This window comes from Pithys albifrons, chromosome 4 (assembly GCF_047495875.1).
Source record: "Pithys albifrons albifrons isolate INPA30051 chromosome 4, PitAlb_v1, whole genome shotgun sequence".
Classification (NCBI taxonomy): domain Eukaryota; kingdom Metazoa; phylum Chordata; class Aves; order Passeriformes; family Thamnophilidae; genus Pithys; species Pithys albifrons.
Genome location: NC_092461.1, coordinates 52,682,788 through 52,706,440, shown reverse-complemented (window position 1 = coordinate 52,706,440; position 23,653 = coordinate 52,682,788). Strand labels below are relative to the sequence as shown.

The window sequence follows — 23,653 nt, the reverse complement described above, 5'->3', positions numbered from 1 at the left end:
GATGAAAAATACTATGTTTCTTTAGAGAAAACACTGTCATTCTTTTCAGGAGGCATAATCTTCCATGGCTGTATTACGGTGATCAACCAGGATTAGCATCCCAAGTGCTTGAGAAAAATAATTTCCCAACAACCTTCAGTTTTAAAGGAAGAAGTAAGGTAGGTTTTGAGTATTAGACATGGAGAAGCAGACATGAGAAAGAGGACATGATCACCTAGAGTGGCTTTACATGTATTATAGGTGTGACTCTACTAAAAGTAAATTTTAGACAGTTAGTGTAACAAAACTCAGTGTGAGATCTTATGGGAGAAGAAGGCAATATTTATGTAAAATAATGTCTAGTAAGATGATTTTACTGACACCCTCTCACTCACACGTTTGCTTTGCTTATGCTCTGATACCCACATCCTCATCAGGCCAGGTGTGCTTACCTGAGTGGTCTGACCAGGATCAGTTGTGTGAAAAGGAACAGAGGATGTCAGCTGTTAAGTGTTCATTGTGTCCCCAAGGTCCTGGATTGGCAGTGATGAACCAGTAACTAGACAAATCTTTTATACTCCTTAGGAGTTAGTTGTGTTGGCACTGTCCTTTGCTTTAGTCTTGGTTACTTAAGTCTTCATAAATCTGAAGCAAAGTTGGTCTTTTTCCTTTGTTTGAAATACGTTGATCTCTTTGTCAGTTTTCCTGGTGAGATAACTGGAAGCAGAGGGCTGTGTGTGGGTGCTGTAACTTTGCTGCCACCCGCCAGGTGTGCCGAAGTGCAGGGTCTTTTGCTGAGAAGTTGTCTGTGCCACGATTTTATCACAACCCATTTCTGAGCTCTGTTGCTGGGAACAGTGTTCTTCATCATTGTTATGTGGTGTTTAACCCTTTCTTTCTGTTCCTTCTGTTGCTTACACACATATTGCTCTCCCTACTTCATTTATACGCACTATAACATTTCTGTAACAAATCTCTACAAGCTGAGTTGTATCAGAGGTGGATTCAGGATATTACTCCAGCCTCTTCCTCTTCCTACAGTGAATTAGGGGAAAAACCCAAAAGAGGTGAGAAAACCAAATATCTCAGTGTTAACAAAGTGAGATATCCATCCCTACAGGGGTGGACTGCTAAAAGTAACTTGTTAACTGACACAGTTTTATGGAGGAATCAAGGAGTAAATCAAACCGTAAAGTGATTTATTTTACAGATTCATTGTAAAAATAGAATAACCGGGATAGTTTATTCAAGTTAAGCTGATGACAGAATGTAAGTAGTGCTAATGATAACTTTTTTGTCAGTTATACTGACAGATTTATCAAGAGTTTTCTTACTGAATTGAAAATAAAAAGTCTTTTTCAGTCATATTCTAAAAGGCTGTGTTTTAAATTAAACCATGTTGCAACACAGCAGTTGTTTTAACAACCCAAATACTTGTTATTTTTTCTAACACTGAAGGTCCTGGAAGCCCTCAAGATTCCAGTGTAGTATACTTTAGAAATCTGCTTAGATTTCTTAATAGTTTAGGGCATGTCTGCCTGTGTAGGAGTTCTTTTGGAACTGTAGAAGTATAGTAAAGTATTTTTTTTGAAAAAGTTAACTACCAAAATCAAGATTAAAATTTAAAGGGAGAAAAATGAAGGATTATGCTGAAAGTTTTAGGAAGCAGGAAACAATGAGAGAGCAGTGTCTAAAATGTGTATGTCCACATATTCACTGTTTCTTTATCTTTTCATCATCAGGATGTAAAACTACAATTTATTGCAGCCTCGTTTGATGCAGCAGGAAACTTTCTTAAATGGCAAAGTTTGGAAGGAGGCATCTTACAGGTATGTCTGAGTTTAGTTATCTTTTCTTGATACTATAACATTCTGATTGCCTTTAGTTAAATTAATACAAAAGGCAAGAGTTTGATTACTACTCTGATGTCAGTTCATAACTATAGAGTGACATTTGGGAAAATAGCCCTTGATTCTTGCTCACAATGATCTCTACAAAGTCAAAAGTATAAATTCATCAACATTGCCTTCATCCATTGGACCAATATAAATTCAGAAATATTGGAAAGCTTTGAAAAATGGCATTAGTCATTTAGAACCAACCATCTCCTTCTTCGTTTCAGCATAGTTAGCTGTGTGTGTAGTTTCTTATTAGACCTCTTTTGCTTGTTGAGAAAAGTGTATTCTTTAGCTCTCAGTCCACATATTTTATAAATGTTATGTGAGTGTGTCCCTATTGGATGCTGTCACCTGCTTGCACATGTTATAGGGCTGAGAAGCAAATCAGTGGTTATGTTACTGTCAAAGAAAGGTAGAAAACCTGATCTACTACTCCATTTTCTTTCTCTTCTCTTTGGATTTTTTGTTTGCTTATTTCTTTTGCTTTGAAACACAATATACACTTCAGCCAACATCTGCCTGTGGTTTTTTTGGTAACAGAAAATAATAAATACTTGCCGAGAGACTTTACACAGAAATGAGGAACAGTGGCTAGAAGATTGACAGTACCCTTGGACACTCAGCCCCCAGATTTCATTGTCACACACACATCTTTCTTCAGCAGTACCACGCTGTATAGATGGGGTGTGAAAAATGCAGTAAGTAGCAAGTAGGAAGTGCAATAGTAATTAGCTTGTCAGCAAGAGAATTAGGCAACTGCAACACACGTTACAGAGTTTGTTTAGCAGTCTAGTGGTGATTTAGGCACTCTCAGTATTTCTCTAGGCAGGCAACAACAGAAACACTGGCAAGAACAACTGGCGATTGTCCCTTTTCCTTGGCTCTTCATGTCACTCTTAGAGCATGTCATTCAAGTGCTGTAGTGTCTACAGAAGAGCAGCTGACGTTCAGGATTTAAATAGTGACTGCTATTTCTTTTGTTATTGTCTCAGGATGAACATCTTGCATCTGTCTCTCCAAAATTAGTGCCTGCAAGAACAAGTTGCTAAGACAATAACTATGCATAAAAAATTACATTTTCTGAGGTAGATTTTAAGGTTAATTAAGGCAGGTTAATTTTCTAAGGCAAAGCATTTAATAGCTATCAAGAACAAATGGGAAAGGAACATCTTTTCCATGCAAAGCCTCTTTTAATGTAATAGAGTGTGTGTGATGGTAACACATCCCAGTGCCCAAGCACTCTCAATGCATAATTGTAGCAATCCCAAGATTTTCAGTTTCACGCTAACAGAATAGTGGTTTATGTAAATTTAGACTTCCTTTTCATTTTGGGAAAATGGCTATGCCTCCCACTAAATGCTCATTTGGTTAGAATTTGGCCCATTTTTTCTAAATTCAGCTGAATCTGATGTTCTTTGCATAAAATATGTGTTATAGTAAAAAAAGGAAAAAAATCTGTTACTTGCTATAACTTTAATCCTGTGATAATGCCAGCTTAAGAGAAAGGGTGTAATATGAATGTGAACTCCTTTTCTTATGGGATTCTTGAATTTAGCAGAAGACACTAACAAAGCTTGAGGCAGCAGAGTGCATTGAACATTCAGTCCCAAAAAAGATTAAAAGATTATTCTTGTCTGTTTGGATGCTGCTGTCCACAGATTTCAGTGGAACTGAACAATGCTAGGCAAGTATCAATAAGTAAAGCAGCATTTTAAGAACACAAATATTAGTGCAGTAAATAGTCATGTTAACACTTCAAAATAAATCCTTCTATTAAAAAAATAGAGCAAAATATCTTTTGTGAGAACAGTGAATACATAAACTGCTTGAGGTACCTATAAATATTTTTCATGTGAGAAAACAATACTTTTGAATTAATTAAAATTATGTTTTGTTCAGCTTTGTCCTGATACAGAAACTAAATTGAATGCAGCCTATACATTTGGAACAACTTACCAACAAAGTGTAAGTAAGATATAAAATGCTATTCTGAATTTTGAATCAAGTTGCTTTATAAGTCATTAGAAATTCAGTGCATATTGAAGGATGTCTGGATTTAGCCATAAGCAGCAACATGGAGTTCTTTCTTGTGAAACTAGTGCTTAATTAATTCTTTTATTATTGAGTGAAATAAATATGGGGGGAGTTTAATTGTTTATACATTTATTATCAAAATAAATTAAACTGGCATTTGTATTACTGAGGTTGCTGACTTGACAGTGGAAGAACACAATGCCTGAATTCTGACAGTCATATGCATCACATCTCCTAATTTTCCTGTTGCCACCTTTGGCTAGGTTTCATATGAAAAAAAAGAAAATCCAGTCATGCCATGCCTCTCTATTGTCCTCGTTAACTCTTTAATGTGTGTCCTGATTTAGTGAATTCAGTGCAGAGATTGAAGGCCAAATAAATGACTTAATCAGAGGGAAGAGATTCTTTAGCTGTCTTCACTATCAAAAAAACTGTTGGGGTTTTCACACCTTCCTAAACAGCAGGAAAGGAAGAGGGGATAGAGCACTTGAGTTTGTGTATGTGCTAGATTCAGTCAGCCACAGACATGGTTCTGCCAACGATAAAGCATCATTTAATTTTTGTCACTTAACATGTTAAGTGGGGAGGTGACAGTCTCTTTGGCAAGGGGTGGTGAAAGAAGCATCTTTATTTTTATAAAACTCCATATGTGTGCACAGCATTTCATACCTATATATTAGTACTGTTTATTAACTCATCTACATTCAAAACCATTCCCTATATTATGTGTTGCAGTATTAAAATACATAAACTCTGGCTCCTACTTGGGTAGTGTGAAAGTGTTATTGCATAGTAGCTGTCAAAGCTTTAGTCTGTGAAATCTAAAATGTTTACCAAATGATATTGACAAATGTTAAATATTTTTACTCTTCCATATTATTTAATGCTGTTTAATCCATATTTCAGTATTTCAGAGAGAATGGAAACATTTTCTGTTTAGGATCTTGAACTAGTCAAGTATGTTGGGGTTTTTTGTGGTCTTTAAAATCTTCTATAATGAGTCTGTAGAACCTGTTCATTGTTAGTAACAGTTGATATTACTGGATTTGAATAGATACACCAATAAATAATAACTTACTGAATATTTTTAATGTAACTATTTTCATGGATTGCAATACTTTTTTTTCTTTCCTACAGCTCTGGAGAAAACGTGGGTGACATGTTATATGAGTATTTAAAGACTACATGATTGCTCACATATGCACCTACTTTCACATTTCATTTCTTCATACAATCACAGAGTGGTTGGAGTAGGCAGGAACCTCGGGAGGTCATCTTATCCACTCCTCTGCTCAGGCAGGGCCACATAAAGCAGGTTGCCCAGTACCATGTCCAGGTGGCTTTTGAGTATTTCCAAGGATTGAGACCCCACAGCCTCACCTGTGTCAGTGCTTGGTCACCCTCACAGTGGAAAAGTGTTCTCTGATGCTCAGAGGGAACCTCCTGTTTCAGTTTGTGCCCATTGCCTCTGGTCTTGTCACTGGGAATTTCTGAAAAGAGCCTGGCTCTGCCTTACACATCCTCCCTTCAGGTTTTAGTACACATCAATAAGATCCCCTTGGAGCCTTCTTATCTCCAGGCAAAACAGCCTCAGCTTTTCCTCATAGCAGAGATACCTGCACTGGGCTATATCAAGTAGCTCCTTTCTCTCTTATACTGGTGAGCCCAGAACCAGATTCAGTACTCCATGACTTCAGTTTTTATGTTTCTTGACTTAGTGTTTATACTGTTTAAAATTTTATGCCTGTGAAGTTTGCTATGATATTTTTTCCTAATCTGTTGAAAAATGTTAAAACCTTCATTGTCCACATTAGTCATTTTAGTGAATTGCAATAATTTTGAAGAAGTTTGTATAAAATCTTTAGTACTTTGTGATTTCTTGCCAATAGCTGGAATGACTTGCCTATCAGGACTTCAGTAAAGTGTTTGACACTGTTTCCCACAGCATTTTCATAGAGTATCTGGCTGTTCATGGCTTGGACAGGTGTACTCTGCTGCATGAAAAACTGTCTGGATGGCCAGGCCCAGAGAGTGGTAGTGAGTGGAACTAAATCCAGTTGGTGGCTGGTCACTAGTGGTGTTCCCCGGGGCTCAGCATTTATTGGTCATCTGGGCGAGGGGATCGAGGACACCTGCAGCAGGTTCACAGATGACACCAAGGTGAATGGGCTGTTGATCTGCTGGAGGGTTGGGAGGCTCCGCAGAGGCATCTGGACAGGCTGAGGACAGTTGTATGAGGCTCAACAAGGCCAAGTGCAGGGTCCTGCACTTGGGTCACAACAACTCTGTGCAGTGCTCAGACTTGGCGAAGAGTGGCTGGAAAGCTGCCTGTCAGAAAAGAACCTGTTTGACAGCTGCTGAACACAAGCCTGCAGTGTGCCCAGGGGGCCAAGAAGGCCAATGGCATCGTGGCCTGTCTGAGGAATAGTGCAGTCAGCAGGACCAGGGAAGCAACTGTTCCCCTGTACTCTGCACTGGTGAGGCCACACCTCAAGTCCTGGGTTTAGTTTAGGACCCCTCACTTCAAAAAGAACACTGAGATGCTGGAGCTTGTCCATAAAAGGACAGTGGAGATGGTGAAGGGTCTGGAGCACAAGTCTTAGGAGGAAAGTTCAGGGAACTGTTTAGCCTGGAGTAAAGAAGGCTCAGGGGGGACCTTGAGCCCTCTGTGATCACTCTGTGATTCTGTCTTCTGTGGCAATAATTTTGTAGGGAAAGAAGCCACAACTTGATAAAATAATTAAATGACTTATGTAATCTTTTTATTTTAACATTTTTTCTTGTAGTGCAAAATTTCAGTTTCTAAGATTTTAGTGGATTTTGCTAATCCAATCTTTTATGACCTGTTCCTTGAATATAATGGTGACAATGGACAACAACATCTTTGGGCCGTGCCAGTTTTGAATTTGAATCTTCAGTACAATGAAAAGTTTGTTAATCAAGGTAAGGCTGTCACAGTAACAATTCTGTGAATTTAAGTGATCTGAATAACTTTAAATAGAAATAATTTATATTAATTACTATTGCCAAGTTGTTTTAAAGATGCCACAGCACACCACAACTTGTTTCCATTGAAAGATTTTAATATGTTCTGGACAAGTTCTGATAGTTTAAGTGCAAGCTTTGGTTGCGTGCAGTGTTCCCATCAACAATATGCACAAATAAAGCAATCTCATTTAATTATGTATTTGTTTAAGCTAAAAGTAAACAATTTTATATCCACATTAGTGTTCTGTATGTTATACAATTATATGTCTCACTTCTAGTAGATTTCATTTTTTTTGTGTGTTGAATTATGTGTGTGAAACTGTCACGTTTTTTCAAAGGCAGTAACATGAACAACTGGCTCTTGACCCGTCGATTTTTTTTGGTGGATACACTTAGTGGAAAAGAGGCTGACTTGGGAAAACCACCAAGGGTAATTCGGATTGCTAGCGAAATAACCATAAGGTGACTAATTCATATAATATAGAGTACATAGAAAATAAAGCAAATATTGTGCACTCTGCATTTTACTAAGTTGTTTTATTATGCTGTTTCTAATATGTCTAATATGTAAAATATGCTTCTTTTTCCATTGCACACTTGAAAATGGCATGAATTTCCATAGGTTGTTCAGATGAGTGAGTGAGAAAACATTGACTTGTGGGAGTTAAATCTACCATGATTACCTTCCAGGTTCAGGGAATCAGAACACATTAGCAGGCATTCAGTTACCTCTTAGAAGCAGATATCATCTGGAAAGTCCTAAAAACTCCTCTGTTAATTCTGGGTCAATGTATGTTTTGCTGACTATACAAGGATCTTATTTCATACTCCTTATTCTTTTTTGCAGTATTTTTACAACCTGTTGCTTATTCTGTTATACACTCCAGAATAGGCTTGTAGTCATTTAACTGAAATTGTGAGAGTACCTGTTGGGGTCATTACTGATGGTTAATCTCAGATGAATATATTTTGAAAGAAACTTCTTTCTCCTTCTTTATGTGATGTAATATCTTCCTCTGAGATTACTGCCAAAAAATTAGTATCACCCTTTTCCTTCAGCTCTGCTTTAACTTACCAGGTAAAAGAATACTGAGTAGCACTTGGTACTGATCCCTACTAGTAATAATCTTCAAAGAATCACAGAAAATGCCAAGCTGGAAGGGACCCACAAGGATCATCAAGTCCAACTCCTGGACCTGCACAGGACCATCCCTAAGATATTAATTTAATGTATTGACTCCATTTACTGATAATTATATATTACATTATTTCAAAAGATAAGGATTACCTCATGTATCTTAGAACACCCTCCCATCCCCTTCAAGAAAAGGATAATGCCAGAAATTCAAATTACACATAAAAAGTCCATCTTTAATGTTTTACTTTTTGGAATTGGCTATCCTAACATCTGCAGGCAGGTAAAGATTGATTCAGGTATTGTCTTACAAATAAACAATCCTTCTCAGCTTTTGCTTTTTATGTATTTGTGTCCATGCCTTTGTACACTCCAGTTGCTTTTAAAATGTGAAGTGCCATGTCATTGGTTTTGAAACTCACATTCCATTGATCAGATTGTTCTGTTCACTTAGTATTTTCTTATTAGTATTAGTTTCAATGAATGTTTTCCAAGCAGTCATCCATTTTCTGTGTTAAAAATCATACTCTATTTCTGCAGCATTCGTCTGGTATCCCATACGCAGAGAGGAACTATCTACCCTCCTCTAATTACTGTTGCTTACATGGATGTGCTTGTTGAAAACCCTGAAACCCAGAGTGTGATGGTGAGATCTTTATGTTATCTTAATCAGACTGATTTGGTAATCAGACTTTCAAGTCTGTTGGAATTCCAGTTCTCCACTTTAGTGAACATTTTGACGGGGCGTTATAAAAATCTGAAAAGCAGTTTCTATTTCTGCTCTTAAGTTTTCACTAAAACTTAAACCTTTTAGAACAAAGTAGTTAAAAGTATTCTCTTTTTAATTTATATTGAGTCTTTTTAACGTAAAATATTTAGAATTTGAAGTTGGCTGTATAATACTAAATTAGGCAGCAGTTCAAATAAAATCGTATGCACAGAAAATAACAGGAAAAGTACTCTTTATGCAGCACACTGAAAGCAACAATTTAATCAAGGAAATTATTGTTTTCATTTAAAGCAATGCATTAAAAGGAAGTTGTTATGACACAAACATTTCAGGTCACCTGTAGTTTAAGTTAAAATATTTGGTACTGTACCTAAAACATCCTTTGGTGTTTTGCCTTTCTGTAGTGAAAACAACCCAATTCTGCTGCAGCAGATGCAGAGGGGGCGTTTCCTACCTGCCCTTTTACCTGCCTTGATGGGCAGCAGCTCAGATGTCCTATGCCTCTGCATTCCTTGCTTGTTTGATCACACTGCTATAAAATGTGAAAATGATGAGCTTAATATAATAAAATAATCATTCTGCTGTTAAAAAAATAGTATTAGCATTTTCTGCTTGTCAACCTTCAGCAGCTCAGACATACAGTACAGACAGACATCCAGCTAGAGAGTTCTGGTGCTAGAACCATTCCTTGCATTCCATATTAATTTCAGGAAAGCAAATAAGAGACAGAATTAGAAAGATAGAAAAATTAGTCAGACAGTTCTTTCCTGCCTAAATGATGGTTTTATTAAACCACATAAACAGCACTGTATTTAGAAAATAATTCATTCAAATGGCAATGGCAGGAACAATTGTTTTCAGTTCCTCTATTTTCTGTCATGCTATTTCATCCTTACATTCCATGTGATGTACTAGGGTAATGTCAGTTTTGGATTTCTTGTTGCATTTAACAGATTTTATGCATGTAAAAATATATATTGAATTTCAGTACAAGTTTCTGTAAACACTGAACTTCAAGTAACTGAGGATATTTAGACTTAAATCCAAGTGTGGTGATAGAATGAGGTCTGACAGGTCTGTTTTGAGAAGACAAGGCGTAGGGGAGGAGGAATTTGTTTGGAGGACAGTTGTCCTTTATTTTAAATTTAAGTAAAAATATTATTTATTATCATATTTGTGTTAAACTATGCCTTGCAGTGACAAAGTCTCAGGCCAGAATATTATAAAACCAAGCTGAACATTTTCTCTTCCACGTATTTAAGACCAATGTCAAAAGAGGTCTTAGCTTAGATGTTTAAATTACAGGGAGCAATTTTGATGCCACATGACAATTTTTATTTCATTCAGGCTAAAAACAAAATTGATGTCTGAGCTATAAAAGCTTACTGTGTGATTTTGCATACTGATGTAATTATACTAAGGTTACTTTTACTGATAAAAGGGAAAGTGTCAAACCTTTGGTGTCTCCTTCCAGGAGGAAAAAAAATCACACACATTTGAAAGAATTACAATAAGGTATAGCTAGTAACTTGCAGACAGCAGGCACCCATCCCCAGCATTACTGTTGGTAAAATCTGCCCTAAGTGTAGCAGAGCACATGCTAGAACTAAGCCTGGCACCAAAGCTTTGGGTTTTTTACTGTATATATGCATACAATAAAAGAACTTACATGTTGTACGTCTATAGTAGCCCTAGATGGGAATTTCCACTGACTAAAAGTGCAAAAACTACCTCTGTTTATAATGGTTGTAGCATTTCAGAATTTCTGTGCATATTTACTTTTTGTATCTTTAGGTTTCCTTCTCAGTCAGTTATGAGATGAATCAGTCAGAGGCTCAGATTCAGACTGATGTAAGTTGTAATTCCCTTTGTCCATATAATGATTAAGTTCTATTTTGAGGGGGGGTTTAAAGTATCTGCATGTAATTTTTCATTGTTTTCAGATCGCACTGGGTGTGTTGGGTGGGCTCGCAGTGTTGTGGTCCCTCCTCAAGACCGCAGGCTGGAAGAGACGTACAGGGAGCTCTATCATTGACTTGCAGGTATAAACAGCTGGTAGCCTCAAAGGGGGCATTTCTTCCCCTCTGTAAGGAGACCTTTGCTATCATTCCCTGATTATAACTACTCTTGTTTCTTAAGGTAACTGAAATAATTTCTAGCATAGCTGTGTAGAGCTGTGCCCTGAAGTTAGGCTCACTTGAGGAAGTAGGTTTTTGCATTTTTTTTTTATTCTGATACTGTCATTCAGGAAATACTGTTGTTAAAAATAAAGGTATTTACAGAGTTATTCTGATCAGTTGAGTGGACTTAGTTTTCAGATTAACTCTTCTTTGAACAAAGACAGACTAGCATTTAGGAGTCTCAGACACTGAATACACCATAAATATATTGCCACAGTAGGAAAGTTTTGTTCAAGACTACTTTTCAGTACTAGAGTTTCCTATGTGAGCTGCGTAACATTTCATATGAATGCATATATGCATTACTTTATTAGCTTTACAGATCTCTACAGTGTGTTTTTATAATTGCAGACAGTTTTGAAGTTCTTACTGTTTTATGCTGGAGATCTTGCCAACGTTTTCTTTATCGTCACAGTGGGAACAGGAATTTATTGGCTTGTATTCTTCAAAGTAAGTGTGTTTCCAGATTTGAGTGCTATGAAAACCTATGAATATTACATGTATTTTTACACAGAGATTAATTTTCGTTTTTCTGTTTTTATTTCCCATTCTGGTCAGACTATTGAGGCAAGTTCTATATCATATTCTGTTTGTGTGCTTATCTTTTGTGTTTACTTGTTTCTTTTCCTTAGGATTCATTGTACCTGCAGTCTGCTTAATAGTCACTTAAAATACTTTACACGTTCAAAATTATTGCACGATAAATACTGATTTTTCTCTGTAAAAGCTTACTCGCTTTTAAGCACTTGTGTTGTTACATATGTCATGTGTAGTGTTTCAATGCAACTTCTCAATTACAGGCTCAGCAGTTTGTCTCTGTCCTTTTGCCACTTCCCTTTCAAGAAGAAGATTTTGTTACATACGTAGCATGTGCATTTAGTTTGAAGGTAAATATTTTTTCTCTATGATTAAATACATGTTAACATACTTCTGTATATTTTAAGTAGGCTTGTTTTTAAACATCTTGTACAGTTCATTTTATTAGTGTATAAACAATTATGTTCTTATAACAAATCATTGTTGTATAGAAATTTATTTTGTGGAGTTGTAATAGGCAAACAAATGTCTAAAGAAGATTATCTATGAAAAATCATTTTTTCAAGGACAAAGGTCTAAAGAAACCCAAAATAACATACCAAGAAAGCAAGTGCTTTCTTGTAAAGCAGAATATAAGTACTGTCAGTTCCTGATTAAAAAGAAGATGGATTGAAATAATTATATTCAAACATTTGGAATTCAGAGATCATTGTTCTGTCTTCCTGGGACATACAAGTATTGTATGAGATATGGGTATTATATGGAATTACATTGGAATCGTAATACAGGTTACTGTGTTACAGGGAAACAGTTTTTGGAATTTGTTACTTTGCTGTATTTGTTCTTAATTTTGGACATCATCACACGACTTATCATTATTCCAAGCTTTTAAAATTTAAAGAAAAAGTATCAAAAGTTGGTAATAAAGTTGCAGTTTTAAGTATAGTCAAGACATTACTTGTTAGGTTTAAGGGATGGAATGACAGTTTCTTCACCTTTCATGCTGTTGCTGTCCTTACTTGTTATGTTTCTCCTTTTGCTCTCCGAGGCTCTGCAATTCTTACAGTTGCTGGTTTCACAACTTACTATAGATATTTTCTTCATTGACTGGGAAAGACCTAAAGGCAAAGTCCTTAAAGCAGTTGAAGGTAACTCAAACTATGCTTGTTTGTATAAACAGCTTTGGTTAAACTCTCAAATGTTAATTAAATTTCACAGCCTTATTGTATATACTCTTTTTTAGGTGAAGGTGTTATTAAAAGTGCTGCTGCACCTGTGAGCATATGGAGGACGTATTTTATAGCAAATGAATGGAATGAAATTCAGACAGTGAGGAAGATAAATCCCCTCTTTCAAGTGCTTGCAGTTCTTTTTTTTCTGGAGGTATTATTACTACTATTATGATTATTGTTGTTGTTGTTGCTGTTGTTGTCATTTATTTTTATGATTAACAACCAGAGTGTAACCTAAGGGTCTGGTTTTTAATTCTTATATTCCCTGTGGTAATAGTGGTTCACCTTTAAGTTCACTTGAAAAGATGTAACTTAGTGAAATAATTATTTTAATGCATTTTCTAATTTATATGTATGTATAGGTCATTGGACTATTTCACCAAGAAAGACCTAAGAAACCCTCAACCTTTAAATACCCCAGAGACCTTTGTTAGTTTTGCTTGTTTGAGGTTCTTTTAAGATAATGAGTTACCATAAATAGCTTAAGAAACTGATAAATCTGTGTACGCACTCAATTCTTTATTTGCCTACTAGCACCCTCATGTCACAGTTTACAGCTTTATTTCTGGTTTCCTTCCTGCTCATTTGCTATAGTGCCCTTTTATAATGCAGGAAATTAAATGTGGCAGTTCTGTTCCTGATGGCAGTGTGCCTTCAGTTAAAGCTTCAGGATACGTGAGAAATTGTGCCTTAACTTTTAAAAGACATTTTGATTTTTTTATTCTGTAATTTAGTGCTTCTATTCTTGGGAAGTAGTCTTAAAGCATGTAGCATATAATTGTTTATGTGAGGTTCTTCTACAGGTTTTTAACCCTTTTATTCAACTTTATAGTTAAATTTTTCTTTTAAATTAAATATAGTAAGAAACCCCAAACTTTCCTCATTCACTACATGAGCATTTGGTACATACAGGCCAGGGCCAAATGAGGTGCCATGTTACAAGAAAAGGATGGGAGGAAAGAGAGCAAATTCTTACCATGCTCTACAACTGCCTGAAAGGAGGTTGTAGTGAGGTGGGTGTTGGTCTCTTCTCCCAAGTAATAAGCAATAGGACAAGAGGAAATGGTCAACCCACCACAAGTATGTTTCTGCTGCAGCTTTAGTTCTGAATGATTTTCCCTTATTTTTCACCACTTAAGTGTTTCAGGACATAGTATTCCTCTCTTTTTATTGGAGACTTTTTCTAGATTTTTTTGTTTAAAATAGGTTCAGCCATACAGATTGTGGAGGGAAATATATTTCTATTTAATAAAAACAAACAAAAAAAATCAGTTTCTTACAGTTGCAAAACACATTAAAACTTTGTTTTAACACTGGAATATATAGGACCAAAGAGCTGAAATTTGGTAAAAAAAATATCCCTATGCAGTCTAACAGTAGAATCTTTTGGAGTTTTTCAGTAAAAGTCAATGTTGACTTTTTGTGAGATTTAGCTGCATATGTTTTTAATTTATGTATCAACACATACATGTACAGTTTGTTTTTAATTATGTTTCTCAGTAATGACACTGGATTACACAGCTGAGCTGTATCATAGTGAAAATGCTACTATTCCCAGGTCCATTTTTCCTGACCTTTCTTACTTCCTGCTAAGATGGAAACAACAGGATCCTAATTAATACTATTCATTGCCTCTTGTTGTTATATTGACCTTCTTACCTCTTCAGGTGGTGGGATTTTCAAACCTGGCTTTAATGGATGCTTCCTCCAGTCTTACAAGAAGCAGTGAGAGCTACGTAGCTCCTTGGAGCCGCATTTTAAGATTTGGTGTGTCTGCTGCACTCTGGATAGCCATTGCCATCTTACAGGTGTGTGAAACACGTGATATGCGCTGAACTATCATTTTCAGGCTGGTTCTTGAAAGGCAGAATACATCCATACTGCTTGTCATAGCATTGGGTATGTTCTTAACTGTTTTGTTTAGTTGTTTTAGCATAGCACAACTTCTGGACTCAAAATGTATCTTCTGAGCTATGAGACATCTTACTTTGTAGTCAGAATTTTAATCCTCTCAAAGATGTGACAACTTGTTTTGTTTTGAACAGCTTTGAAGGATCTCACAAGTTCTAAATGAAAAGCCGGTTATTGCTACAACTTTATTTCTTAGAGGAAGTATGTGAATCCCACTTCCTAAAGCTCAATCCACTACAGAAGTCTTTTATTTGTGTGTGTTAAACTGTGAAATTAATTGCTTAATAAAGTGAAATCTGGGGAACTAATATGAGAAAATTTGGTTGATTTATTTCAGGTTGTATTTTCATCTGTCTTTTATGAAAGGTTTGTTGAAGATAAGATAAGCCAATTTGTCGATTTGTGTTGTGTGAGCAATGTAAGTATTTCTCTGTTGGTTGTACAGTGGCATTTTAAATTGAATTGTACATAAGATAGCTTTAAGAATATTAATATTTATTTATCTAATTTAATCAGAGATTATTAGTTAAGAGCCACAGTCGATGGTCCTTCCAGCTCACTTTATTGATGAACTCTGCAAGATTTCAGTTAAACTTTAATTTGAAAAAGATTCTGGAACCATAGATACCAATATGTTCTTTTAGACCTGTGATTTTTAGGGTTTTTTGTTGGTTTTTTTTTCATTTGAATTAGTTACATATGGTCATACAAAATTCAGAAATTAAGTGTAGAACTATTTGCTGCCATTCTGTCTGCTTGTATTTTAATGCTCTCGTATTTCAGACACAGTTGTCTTGGTTTTATTTAATATGTTTATGTTCAGTTTCTGTTCTTTTCTCTGTGAGGTTGTCCCTCAACTACTGAACTTCATGGTTATCCCTCTTGAACAGTTACCATCTTTTTTGTGTATTTTCACTTGCTCACATCTGAACTACTTCCCTTTCTGTTGTTTAAAAGTGGATCTTGAGGCTTTGTACTGCAGGAATTCCTTTTTTTCCCAAAGAAAAGTGCAGTCAGAACAGATTAAATTACCTTATTTGTCCAGAACTTTTTAGAAAGACAGCGATTAACCCCTTTAATCAGCCTTTCCAGCCTTGATTATTCATCTTCCATGAAACACCCATGTAATACCTGGTTTGTAGAGAGAGTTAATGTAGGGGTTATACATATGTGATATGTAAGCACTGGATCATACTGACTGAAATTCTGTTAAATACAGTCTCCTGGGAGCTGAGCTGGAATCATGCATGTGTATTATGTATCACAGAAATAACTTCTGAATCAAAATAAAAACTAATAATTTGAGTTTAACTTCATGACTCAGTGAGATTAAGTACTGATCCTTGCTGTTGATAAACTAAACTTGAAGCTAGTGTGTGTTTTTGTTAATACAGATAAAACTAATGAGTAAAAGAGTTCCTAAGTACTTTTGGCCTGTAGTTATTTTGGTACCTACGTTATATTTGTAGAAGGGCTGGCTGGTCTGACTGATCTTCACTGTGAATTCAGAAATTCAAAAATGAAATTGTAATTGTTAATTAAAGTATTCTTCTGTTCCCCCATCTTTTAGATTTCAGTGTTTCTCTTGTCACACAACTGCTTTGGTTATTATATCCATGGTCGCTCAGTGCATGGACATGCAGATACCAACATGGAAGAAATGAATATGAACCTAAAGAGAGAAGCAGTAAGTAAAAGTATTAAAGTTTACACCTGCTCTAGTTATTTATCTTACATTAAAACCCTCAGACCTTTGCATTATGGATCTGCAATTGTGCATTACACCAAATTATGTTACTTACAAGCTGCCAGGTGCTGGTATTTAAATACATGGATCAGTAGTTCTTTTAACAAGCTTTCACTGTCTCTGCTTGTCACTTCTTCAGATTTCAAAGGTAGGAAATTCCTGTTTCTCTAAAGTTTTTTTTCATGCATTTAACAACATTCTTTTCAATATTTAAGCGTTTCATAAGATCATGGCCACATTCAAAAAGTTGCATACTGAAAACCTTTCATGAAGAGACAAATTTGAAAAACTCCTAATAAAGAAACATGTACTCTTCCAATAAATCCATTTATTCCATCTCTTCTACTGTGGGGACATAACCTGTTCTTTACAGAAATTAATTCGTGTAAGTGACTTCTCGTTTGTTGTGTCTTTGCTGAAAGATCAGGCAACTGTAAAATGTCTACTACATGATCAGAGACTTTGCACTAAAAATATCATGACATCTTGCATCTTTTTAGAGTCAACTAAGAAGAAAGTACTTTTGACAAAGGATATTGTTATTTCAATGATAAGTGGACAGAATTTTAACCATGTGAAAATCAAATCTCAAACACTGAAATATAGAATAACCTTTTAATAATGTTTTTGATTTGTGTGTTCCTATATTTTTTTCCTAGTTGCTTATTTGATTATAAATTTGGAAAAAGCAGAGTTTTTTCCCTATGGAGATGTTGAATTTTTCACTTTCTTGGAGTTTCTGAGATTTTTTCAATGTGACCTGAAAAACCTAGGGGGAAAGTCAGGAATCCAAAACAAACAAACAAAAAAAGCAGGACAAGTATAGAAAAAAGGATAAACCTAAACCAAAGGTCTTCTGAGTGAGTATCGGATGTATTAGAAGGTAATGAACTGAACTCAGGTGCAAAGAAGAATCTGACTTTGTGACAGCAGAGGTCAGGATTTCATGTCTTAAGAAAGTCTTGCTGTAATAGAACCAAGAGTGCAATGGATTCAAATATTTAGAGATATTAAGTGCTATGTATAAATGAAAGAGAGGAAATGAAAAGGTTTTGACTTGTTTTGGGTCTATGAATGACATTAATGTTAATTTACTATTGCTTTAATTGTATAGGAAAATCTGTGTAGTCAGAGAGGTTTGTTACCAAACACAGATGGACAGACATTTCAGATTTCCATTTCAAGAAAAATGCGACTGCACTATGACTGGATTCATGAAACTCTAACAAGAGTAAGCAAGATATTGGTATTCTTTAAATATTATTTAAAATATGTGATTTTTCTGCTGAAGTCATGGTCATGTTATATTCCAGAAACGTGGCCCTGCCAGGCTTTTGGACTCATCTGCAAATACCTTTGAACAAAGCACGAGGGCATACAACACGATGAACAAATTTCTCAGTTCTTTTATTGATCATGTATGTATACTGATGTTACTATATTAAGGAAAATATAATTATACTAAGTAAAGATTAAAAATTGTAAATCTGAAAGACAGTAAGACTGCTCTTAAAAACAACAAATCCTTTTTTATTATATACTTATTTTTGTCTTGGAAGAGACCAGTGGGTGTTTTTTCATTCATAAAGGTCTAAGTAGCCAAATTTCACTTTCTAACACTTTGCAGTCATGAAACAAGAAGTATTGTTTTTCTTTTTCTTATAGGTTCATAGAGAAATGGATTATATTGTTAAAGATAAATTGCTGCTTGAACGGATTCTTGGCATGGAGTTCATGGAACCAATAGAGAAAAGTATTTTCTATAATGGTAAAAAGACTTGTGGTATTCGTACTATTTTAAGTATTTAGGTTTTTGTATAGATTTTATTCTCAGGATTTACAATCAAAACTGGACTTTACAGCAGGAGGGGGTCACTAAATGACCACTTGGGAGGGAAGTATTTTAGAGAACTTCTTCAGATTACAGAAATCCTATTTATAGTTCATTGTTTAGCTGTGATGTCTTTTTCTTTTAGGCAACTGAAAGGGTACAGTGTACAGATGTGCATGTTTTTATGAAGTTCCTAATCATAAGCATTGATAGAAATATATTGTTTGCTGTGTTGTTTGTTAAGACTGTTGTGATTCCCACAAGTTTAGATATAAACCAGGACTTCATGGCAGTAGGACATTCACAATTTGTAATGAAAGTACATTGTTTCCAATCAAGCTGGTATTGTACATTTTTCTGAAAAAGTAGAAAGAGGAAAAAGAATATGTTGTCTATAATAGCTTAAGTGTCCTTTTCTCTTTTAAAATTGGTGCTTTTTGATAAGAAGTGGATAAATAGTCTGGAGTACTTTGGCTATGAAAAAGGTATTTTAAGCTTAAAAGACCCATTTTCTGGGGCACTGTTACCCAATAGATAAAGGCAATGCTAAGCTCTGAACCTACACCTAAGTAAACCTTTAAGCACATGTTTTTATTGTTTCATTGAGTTGGGGCCAGAGCTGGCAGTTGCTTAAAATTTCAGTGACAAGAAATTTAAATCTTCTCATTCAAAACTACTTTTTTAAACAATCTGGTTGAGATTTCAGGATTGAATAGAGTTGTGAGTGGCATGCAGGTTTTCCTATTGTGTTCCATCAGTATCACACCATTTTATAAGTGAAAAGGTTTGCATTATTCTTCAATAGGTGGATACAACACAGAATGCCATTAACTAGCTCTGGTTCTGACTTTCCTTTTTCTTACCAGCTGTCTCAGCATGGACTGATGAACTCCATAAACTTGCAACTCACAGAAATAGTCATTTTTCAAAAACTATTTTCTTTTTGTAGATGAAGGACACTCTTTCAGTGAGGTTCTCTATTGTGGCAATGAAACAACACTGCTCATCTTCGATATCCTGTTTTTCTCCATTGTGGATCTGGCATCCCAAAGTTTCGTTTTAGCAGCTATTCTGACATATTTGCAACAAGAGGTAAATTTCAACTTAAGAACAAAGTAATATTTTTTAAATAGGAGTCACCATGGCAGTTTATATAGTTAACTAGATAATTAAAGCAGTAAGTTAGCAGTTTGCAGTGACAGAAGATTATACTGAGAACTTATAAAATAATTTCTTGATTTTTTTTGTCAAATAGGCTTGTAAGAAGTCAATTTTGTTTACATGGCTTTTGTGAATAAAGAGTTTACTAATAATTTTCAGTTGAAAACACAATTCTATCATGATTTAGGGTGGAAAGGTAGTAGAAAATGTTTCAAAAATGCTGAAGTTAAGCACCTAATTCACTCATCTTACTTACAATTTTAAAATAATACTATTATTTTATATTAGATACTGAAACATGCTGTTCCAAGTACTTTCTCATTAATACATATTTTCTAAAATGTTCTTAGATATTTAGGTTTATTCGTAATACACTTGGGCAGAAGAATTTGGCATCCAAAACCTTGGTGGATGAAAGATTTCTCATTTAATTAAGAAGATGAAAGACTTTGTTGAATTAATTGTGGAAATTATGTCCGCGATCGAAGCATCTCTAACCTGCAGTTTAATTGTAGTGTACTTTTCAATAATAATAATGGAATGGATCTGAAATTTGTAATTTTTTATACTGTGTGATATTAAGCTTTATTTTTCTGTATTTACAGACTTTTTTTATAAACATTAAGACATAGGCCTTTAAAAGGAAAGGTACATGCAAATAAGACGAAAGTAAATTTACTGTAGTTATTATTACAATAAGATAAAAATTATTTAATGACTTTTGATAAGATATGGACTACTCACATTGAGGCAATAATTTGAGCATCTGGTTGACAGAAGAAGTTGTCAACTCTGAAGTTTTCTGAAAATACCCCAAATCTTTTTACTTTTATTTATTTTGAGGTGTAATGTTTAGCAAACATATTTCCAGTTTTGCACAGCACAGGATTTGTTCTGAATTAAGTTAAAATTTCAGGAGGACTTTTTAAAGATCACTTATTTCAGATGACTCCAACTTGAAATTTTAACTTTTCGTTATTGTGTCACGGTATTGTGTGCTTCTGTCTCTTCTCTTGGAGTTTATCACTTGTGTTTTTCTCTTGTGTGTGGCCTACACATGACATCCCATATGTTTGAGGTACAGTGGTGTTACAGTGATGCAGAAAAACAGACCACTTGTGATAGAGCAGAGGAGATGGTTATTGGCATTTGGGGTTTGTTCCTCATCTTCTGTCCTCTAATGCAAGATGCCCAGGGAAACAACAGTAATTACTCTGTTCAGTTTTTCTACACAAGTGAAATGGAAGCAATTGTTCTTATCTTTTTAGAAGTGTTTGCACAGGTGCTCATGTACCTGTGTCTCTCGTAGTTCTCTGACTTTATAATCTGTAGATATAACACAGAGACCATAATCATTTTACTGTCATCATATTTTTTTAATTTAGCCAAGCTAATAGTTGTTCAAGTGCCACTTATTCAGTGTTAAGGGAGATTATGAATGGCCTTCAAATCACCTTAAAGGTGAGGTGTCTGCCTTCCATTTTTATCACTAAAAAGTCTCCCTACCTTTTTATACTTAATGTTTTTTTCAGGAAATGGTTAAACATGAATAGTGTTTACTGGTGTTATAGCTGTTACTTGTCTTTAGATGATTCAACAAGGGACTTGCACCAGCAAAAATACCATAAAAACATAAGTCAACATCATCTCATGCTTACTCTAAAACAGAAACTGAGGAAATGATTAGTTAGCAGATTTCCAGTGCAGACATGCTTATCTGAGTTGAAGCAGCATTGCATTTCAGATGGTTTTTGACTTCACAAAGAGGAACATGTTCTCTCTCATATTAAACTTAAGAGTGACATGGACATAAATCTCAGGGTCACTATTGCTCCAAAGCATTTGCTTCTGCCGTGGCACAGCCTGTGTAACCTGCTAGTCCAATACAGTTGCTATTGACTGATAGAATGTGTCTGCAAGTAAGGCTGTGACCAGGCAGACAACTGAAGTGTTGATTTGCAGCAGGACATCCATTCATCCATTTATTAATGTGCAGTTTAGAACAGGCATTCCCATGTCATGCTTTCCTTGCTTTTTTCTGCTTATGCACACCATTCTTAGTTTGTTGGTGCACACGATGCCTCAGAAAAGGTGTGAATACAAAACTTTAACAGAGTGAAATGTCCACTATAAATAAAATTAATGTTGTTGCTTTTATGGTGAATGTAGTAATTGAAGTGTCCTTTAGGTTCTGGATCTGTTTAAACAGGCAAAAAATCATATTTCCACTGGGTACCATGACTGTCTGACCTCATTAGTTGTGAAGTTTTTTGTCAGTGATCTACCGAGTGCCAAAACTGCAAAATAAGCTAAGGGGCCATTTGAAAAAGAGTCTGCAGTAAGACATTCACAAGGCAAAGTTAGGGTCATGTGGTGTCCATGGATTTCTTTGCTCGATACCTTTGCATAGCTTAACTAAACTTCAGTCCTTACAAGTTCTAATGCAAAGTCAGTTTACTAGAGGAAATAGAAACTTTGTCATGTGACCACATTGATTGAAGCTGATGGGTGTGACTAAAGGGGTGTAGAAATTTGCTGCAGTCCATAATTGAGCAAGGGTGACTCTGATGAATTGCCCTAATGTTGGTCTTTACTTACCACACTTTCCAGCAAGAGGAACTGTGTGTCACTGTCAGTGGTCACAGGCAGAGGCTTTTCCTCTGTGAATTCTGATGATGTGTTCATGGGCGGGAAGTTATTCCAGGGAACAGAACCACACCTGGAACACACCTCCTCCAGAACTGTCACATTTGTGAAGGACTGCAGTCAGAATAACAAAAACAAAGTAATTGGACCCAGGTAAACCAGGGAATGACTGCAAGTAAAATGAAGATGTAGCCATGCCATCCGTAGACACAGATGTGTGGTTTTAATTAGTACAGTGCCAGTAGAAATGGAGATGTTTCAGCATGTGGGCTCTTATTCTGTACCTTGTTCTCAGTGCTTGTGCTAACTAGGTACAACTTTCCATAAAAAACACTTGCTTTGAGTTTGCTTTAGATATGCCTTTAATTATCTGCTGCTCAGAAGGGCACATGAGAGCTTTAATGACCTTGCATTTTGCAAGAACTACTGGTAAAAGCAACTCTTCTTACAGATAAATTATAAATCTAAATGTCTTGTGAAAAAAGTTCAGTTGCTTGGCCCCCTGTTTCTCTTGGTGTACACACTACTCTGTTTTGTTTTATTTTTCCAGGTCATTTGTCTAAAATGTTAATATAGCTAACATAGACACTCTACATGATTTAGGAAATAATTAGAGGAGTCAAAAGTTCCAGAAATTCATAGAAGCTTTTCTTCATTCTTTTTGCCCAGTGAATACTTGGAACAGGTTGACTGAGCTTTGTTCCCCTATTGCTTGATATTTGTTCAAGAAATAGCAAGCTTGATGTTTGTTCAAGAAATATCTCTTGTGATTGTATTTCCAAGTTAATGGGGTTTTTTTCTTTAAAATTAATATGCATCTACACTGTGTTGTTCATGTGATAAGTGTCTTTCAGGTTTCTAAGTGTTTTATTTGACCACATAGCATTTCAAACTTATGCTTTCTATTTCTCTGAGCAATAAAAAAGTTTTCAAAGATTGGAGATCTTTTTTGCACTTGCTAAACAAGTTGATCCAAGCCTACAACACTTTTTTTTTTCCATGAACACGAGAGTAGGGCCAGAGGCTGCTGCTGGCTCTGCAGTCCAAAGAAGCTCCGTCAGGACAGGTGTAAGAGAAGGATTTTGCAGGCAGTGTGACAAAGGAGGGTATTGGTTTTGGATAGCCACAACTAATGGAATGAGATTGTTGTTTCTTGACAAGCATCTTAGAGGTTAGATACCAACCAAATTACTTCCCTTAATAATTATAACTCGTATGTGCAGACAGCAAGTCCAAGAATATGCTTAAAATGTACAGGTTTCATTTACTAGTGAGGACTTGCCATTTTACTACAGCATTTATTTGAATGGTAGGGGGGGTGGGTGTGGCTGAGGTAAACCGTACCAGAGGTGAGAAGTGCAGCTCGCAGGATCTCAGATTACACCCTGCCTGTCAGCTTTCTGCAGCGTTGGCAGCACCAAGCCGAGCTGGCGCTTGAGCTCGAGGGGTTTGGGTTTGGTTTCAGTCTGTGTGGAAGTGTCTGAGCAGTGGGAGGGTGACGTTGTGACACAGTCCTGTGAAAATCACAAGTACACTGGAATGGTGAAAGGAGGCAACTACCAAACCTCTCAAAACTGGTCTTCCTCAACACCACCTGCTTTTCCCCTCTACCCAGTACCACGCCCTTTTCTCCTGTACCTTTGC

At 35.8% G+C, this 23,653-nt stretch overlaps 1 protein-coding gene across 2 annotated transcripts in view; it reads left to right on the top strand.

Annotated features, from left to right (window-relative positions):
- The window catches only part of TMEM67 (transmembrane protein 67), a 31,918-nt gene extending 8,979 nt beyond the window's left edge, over positions 1-22,939 (top strand). Inside the window, exons 9-28 of one of the 2 annotated variants that reach the window (XM_071554177.1) lie at positions 50-158; positions 1,722-1,808; positions 3,777-3,842; positions 6,698-6,854; positions 7,238-7,361; positions 8,575-8,680; positions 10,559-10,615; positions 10,708-10,806; positions 11,296-11,394; positions 11,745-11,831; positions 12,530-12,629; positions 12,725-12,864; positions 14,381-14,521; positions 14,962-15,042; positions 16,195-16,311; positions 17,486-17,602; positions 17,685-17,789; positions 18,037-18,139; positions 19,152-19,294; positions 19,714-22,939. In XM_071554177.1, coding sequence (XP_071410278.1) covers positions 50-158; positions 1,722-1,808; positions 3,777-3,842; positions 6,698-6,854; positions 7,238-7,361; positions 8,575-8,680; positions 10,559-10,615; positions 10,708-10,806; positions 11,296-11,394; positions 11,745-11,831; positions 12,530-12,629; positions 12,725-12,864; positions 14,381-14,521; positions 14,962-15,042; positions 16,195-16,311; positions 17,486-17,602; positions 17,685-17,789; positions 18,037-18,139; positions 19,152-19,294; positions 19,714-19,794 — 2,119 coding nt within the window. In that variant the 3' untranslated portion in view covers positions 19,795-22,939. The remainder of the gene's footprint in view (positions 1-49; positions 159-1,721; positions 1,809-3,776; positions 3,843-6,697; positions 6,855-7,237; positions 7,362-8,574; positions 8,681-10,558; positions 10,616-10,707; positions 10,807-11,295; positions 11,395-11,744; positions 11,832-12,529; positions 12,630-12,724; positions 12,865-14,380; positions 14,522-14,961; positions 15,043-16,194; positions 16,312-17,485; positions 17,603-17,684; positions 17,790-18,036; positions 18,140-19,151; positions 19,295-19,713) is intronic. The other variant, XM_071554178.1, reaches the window with a different exon arrangement.
- The last annotated feature ends 714 nt before the right edge of the window (positions 22,940-23,653 follow it).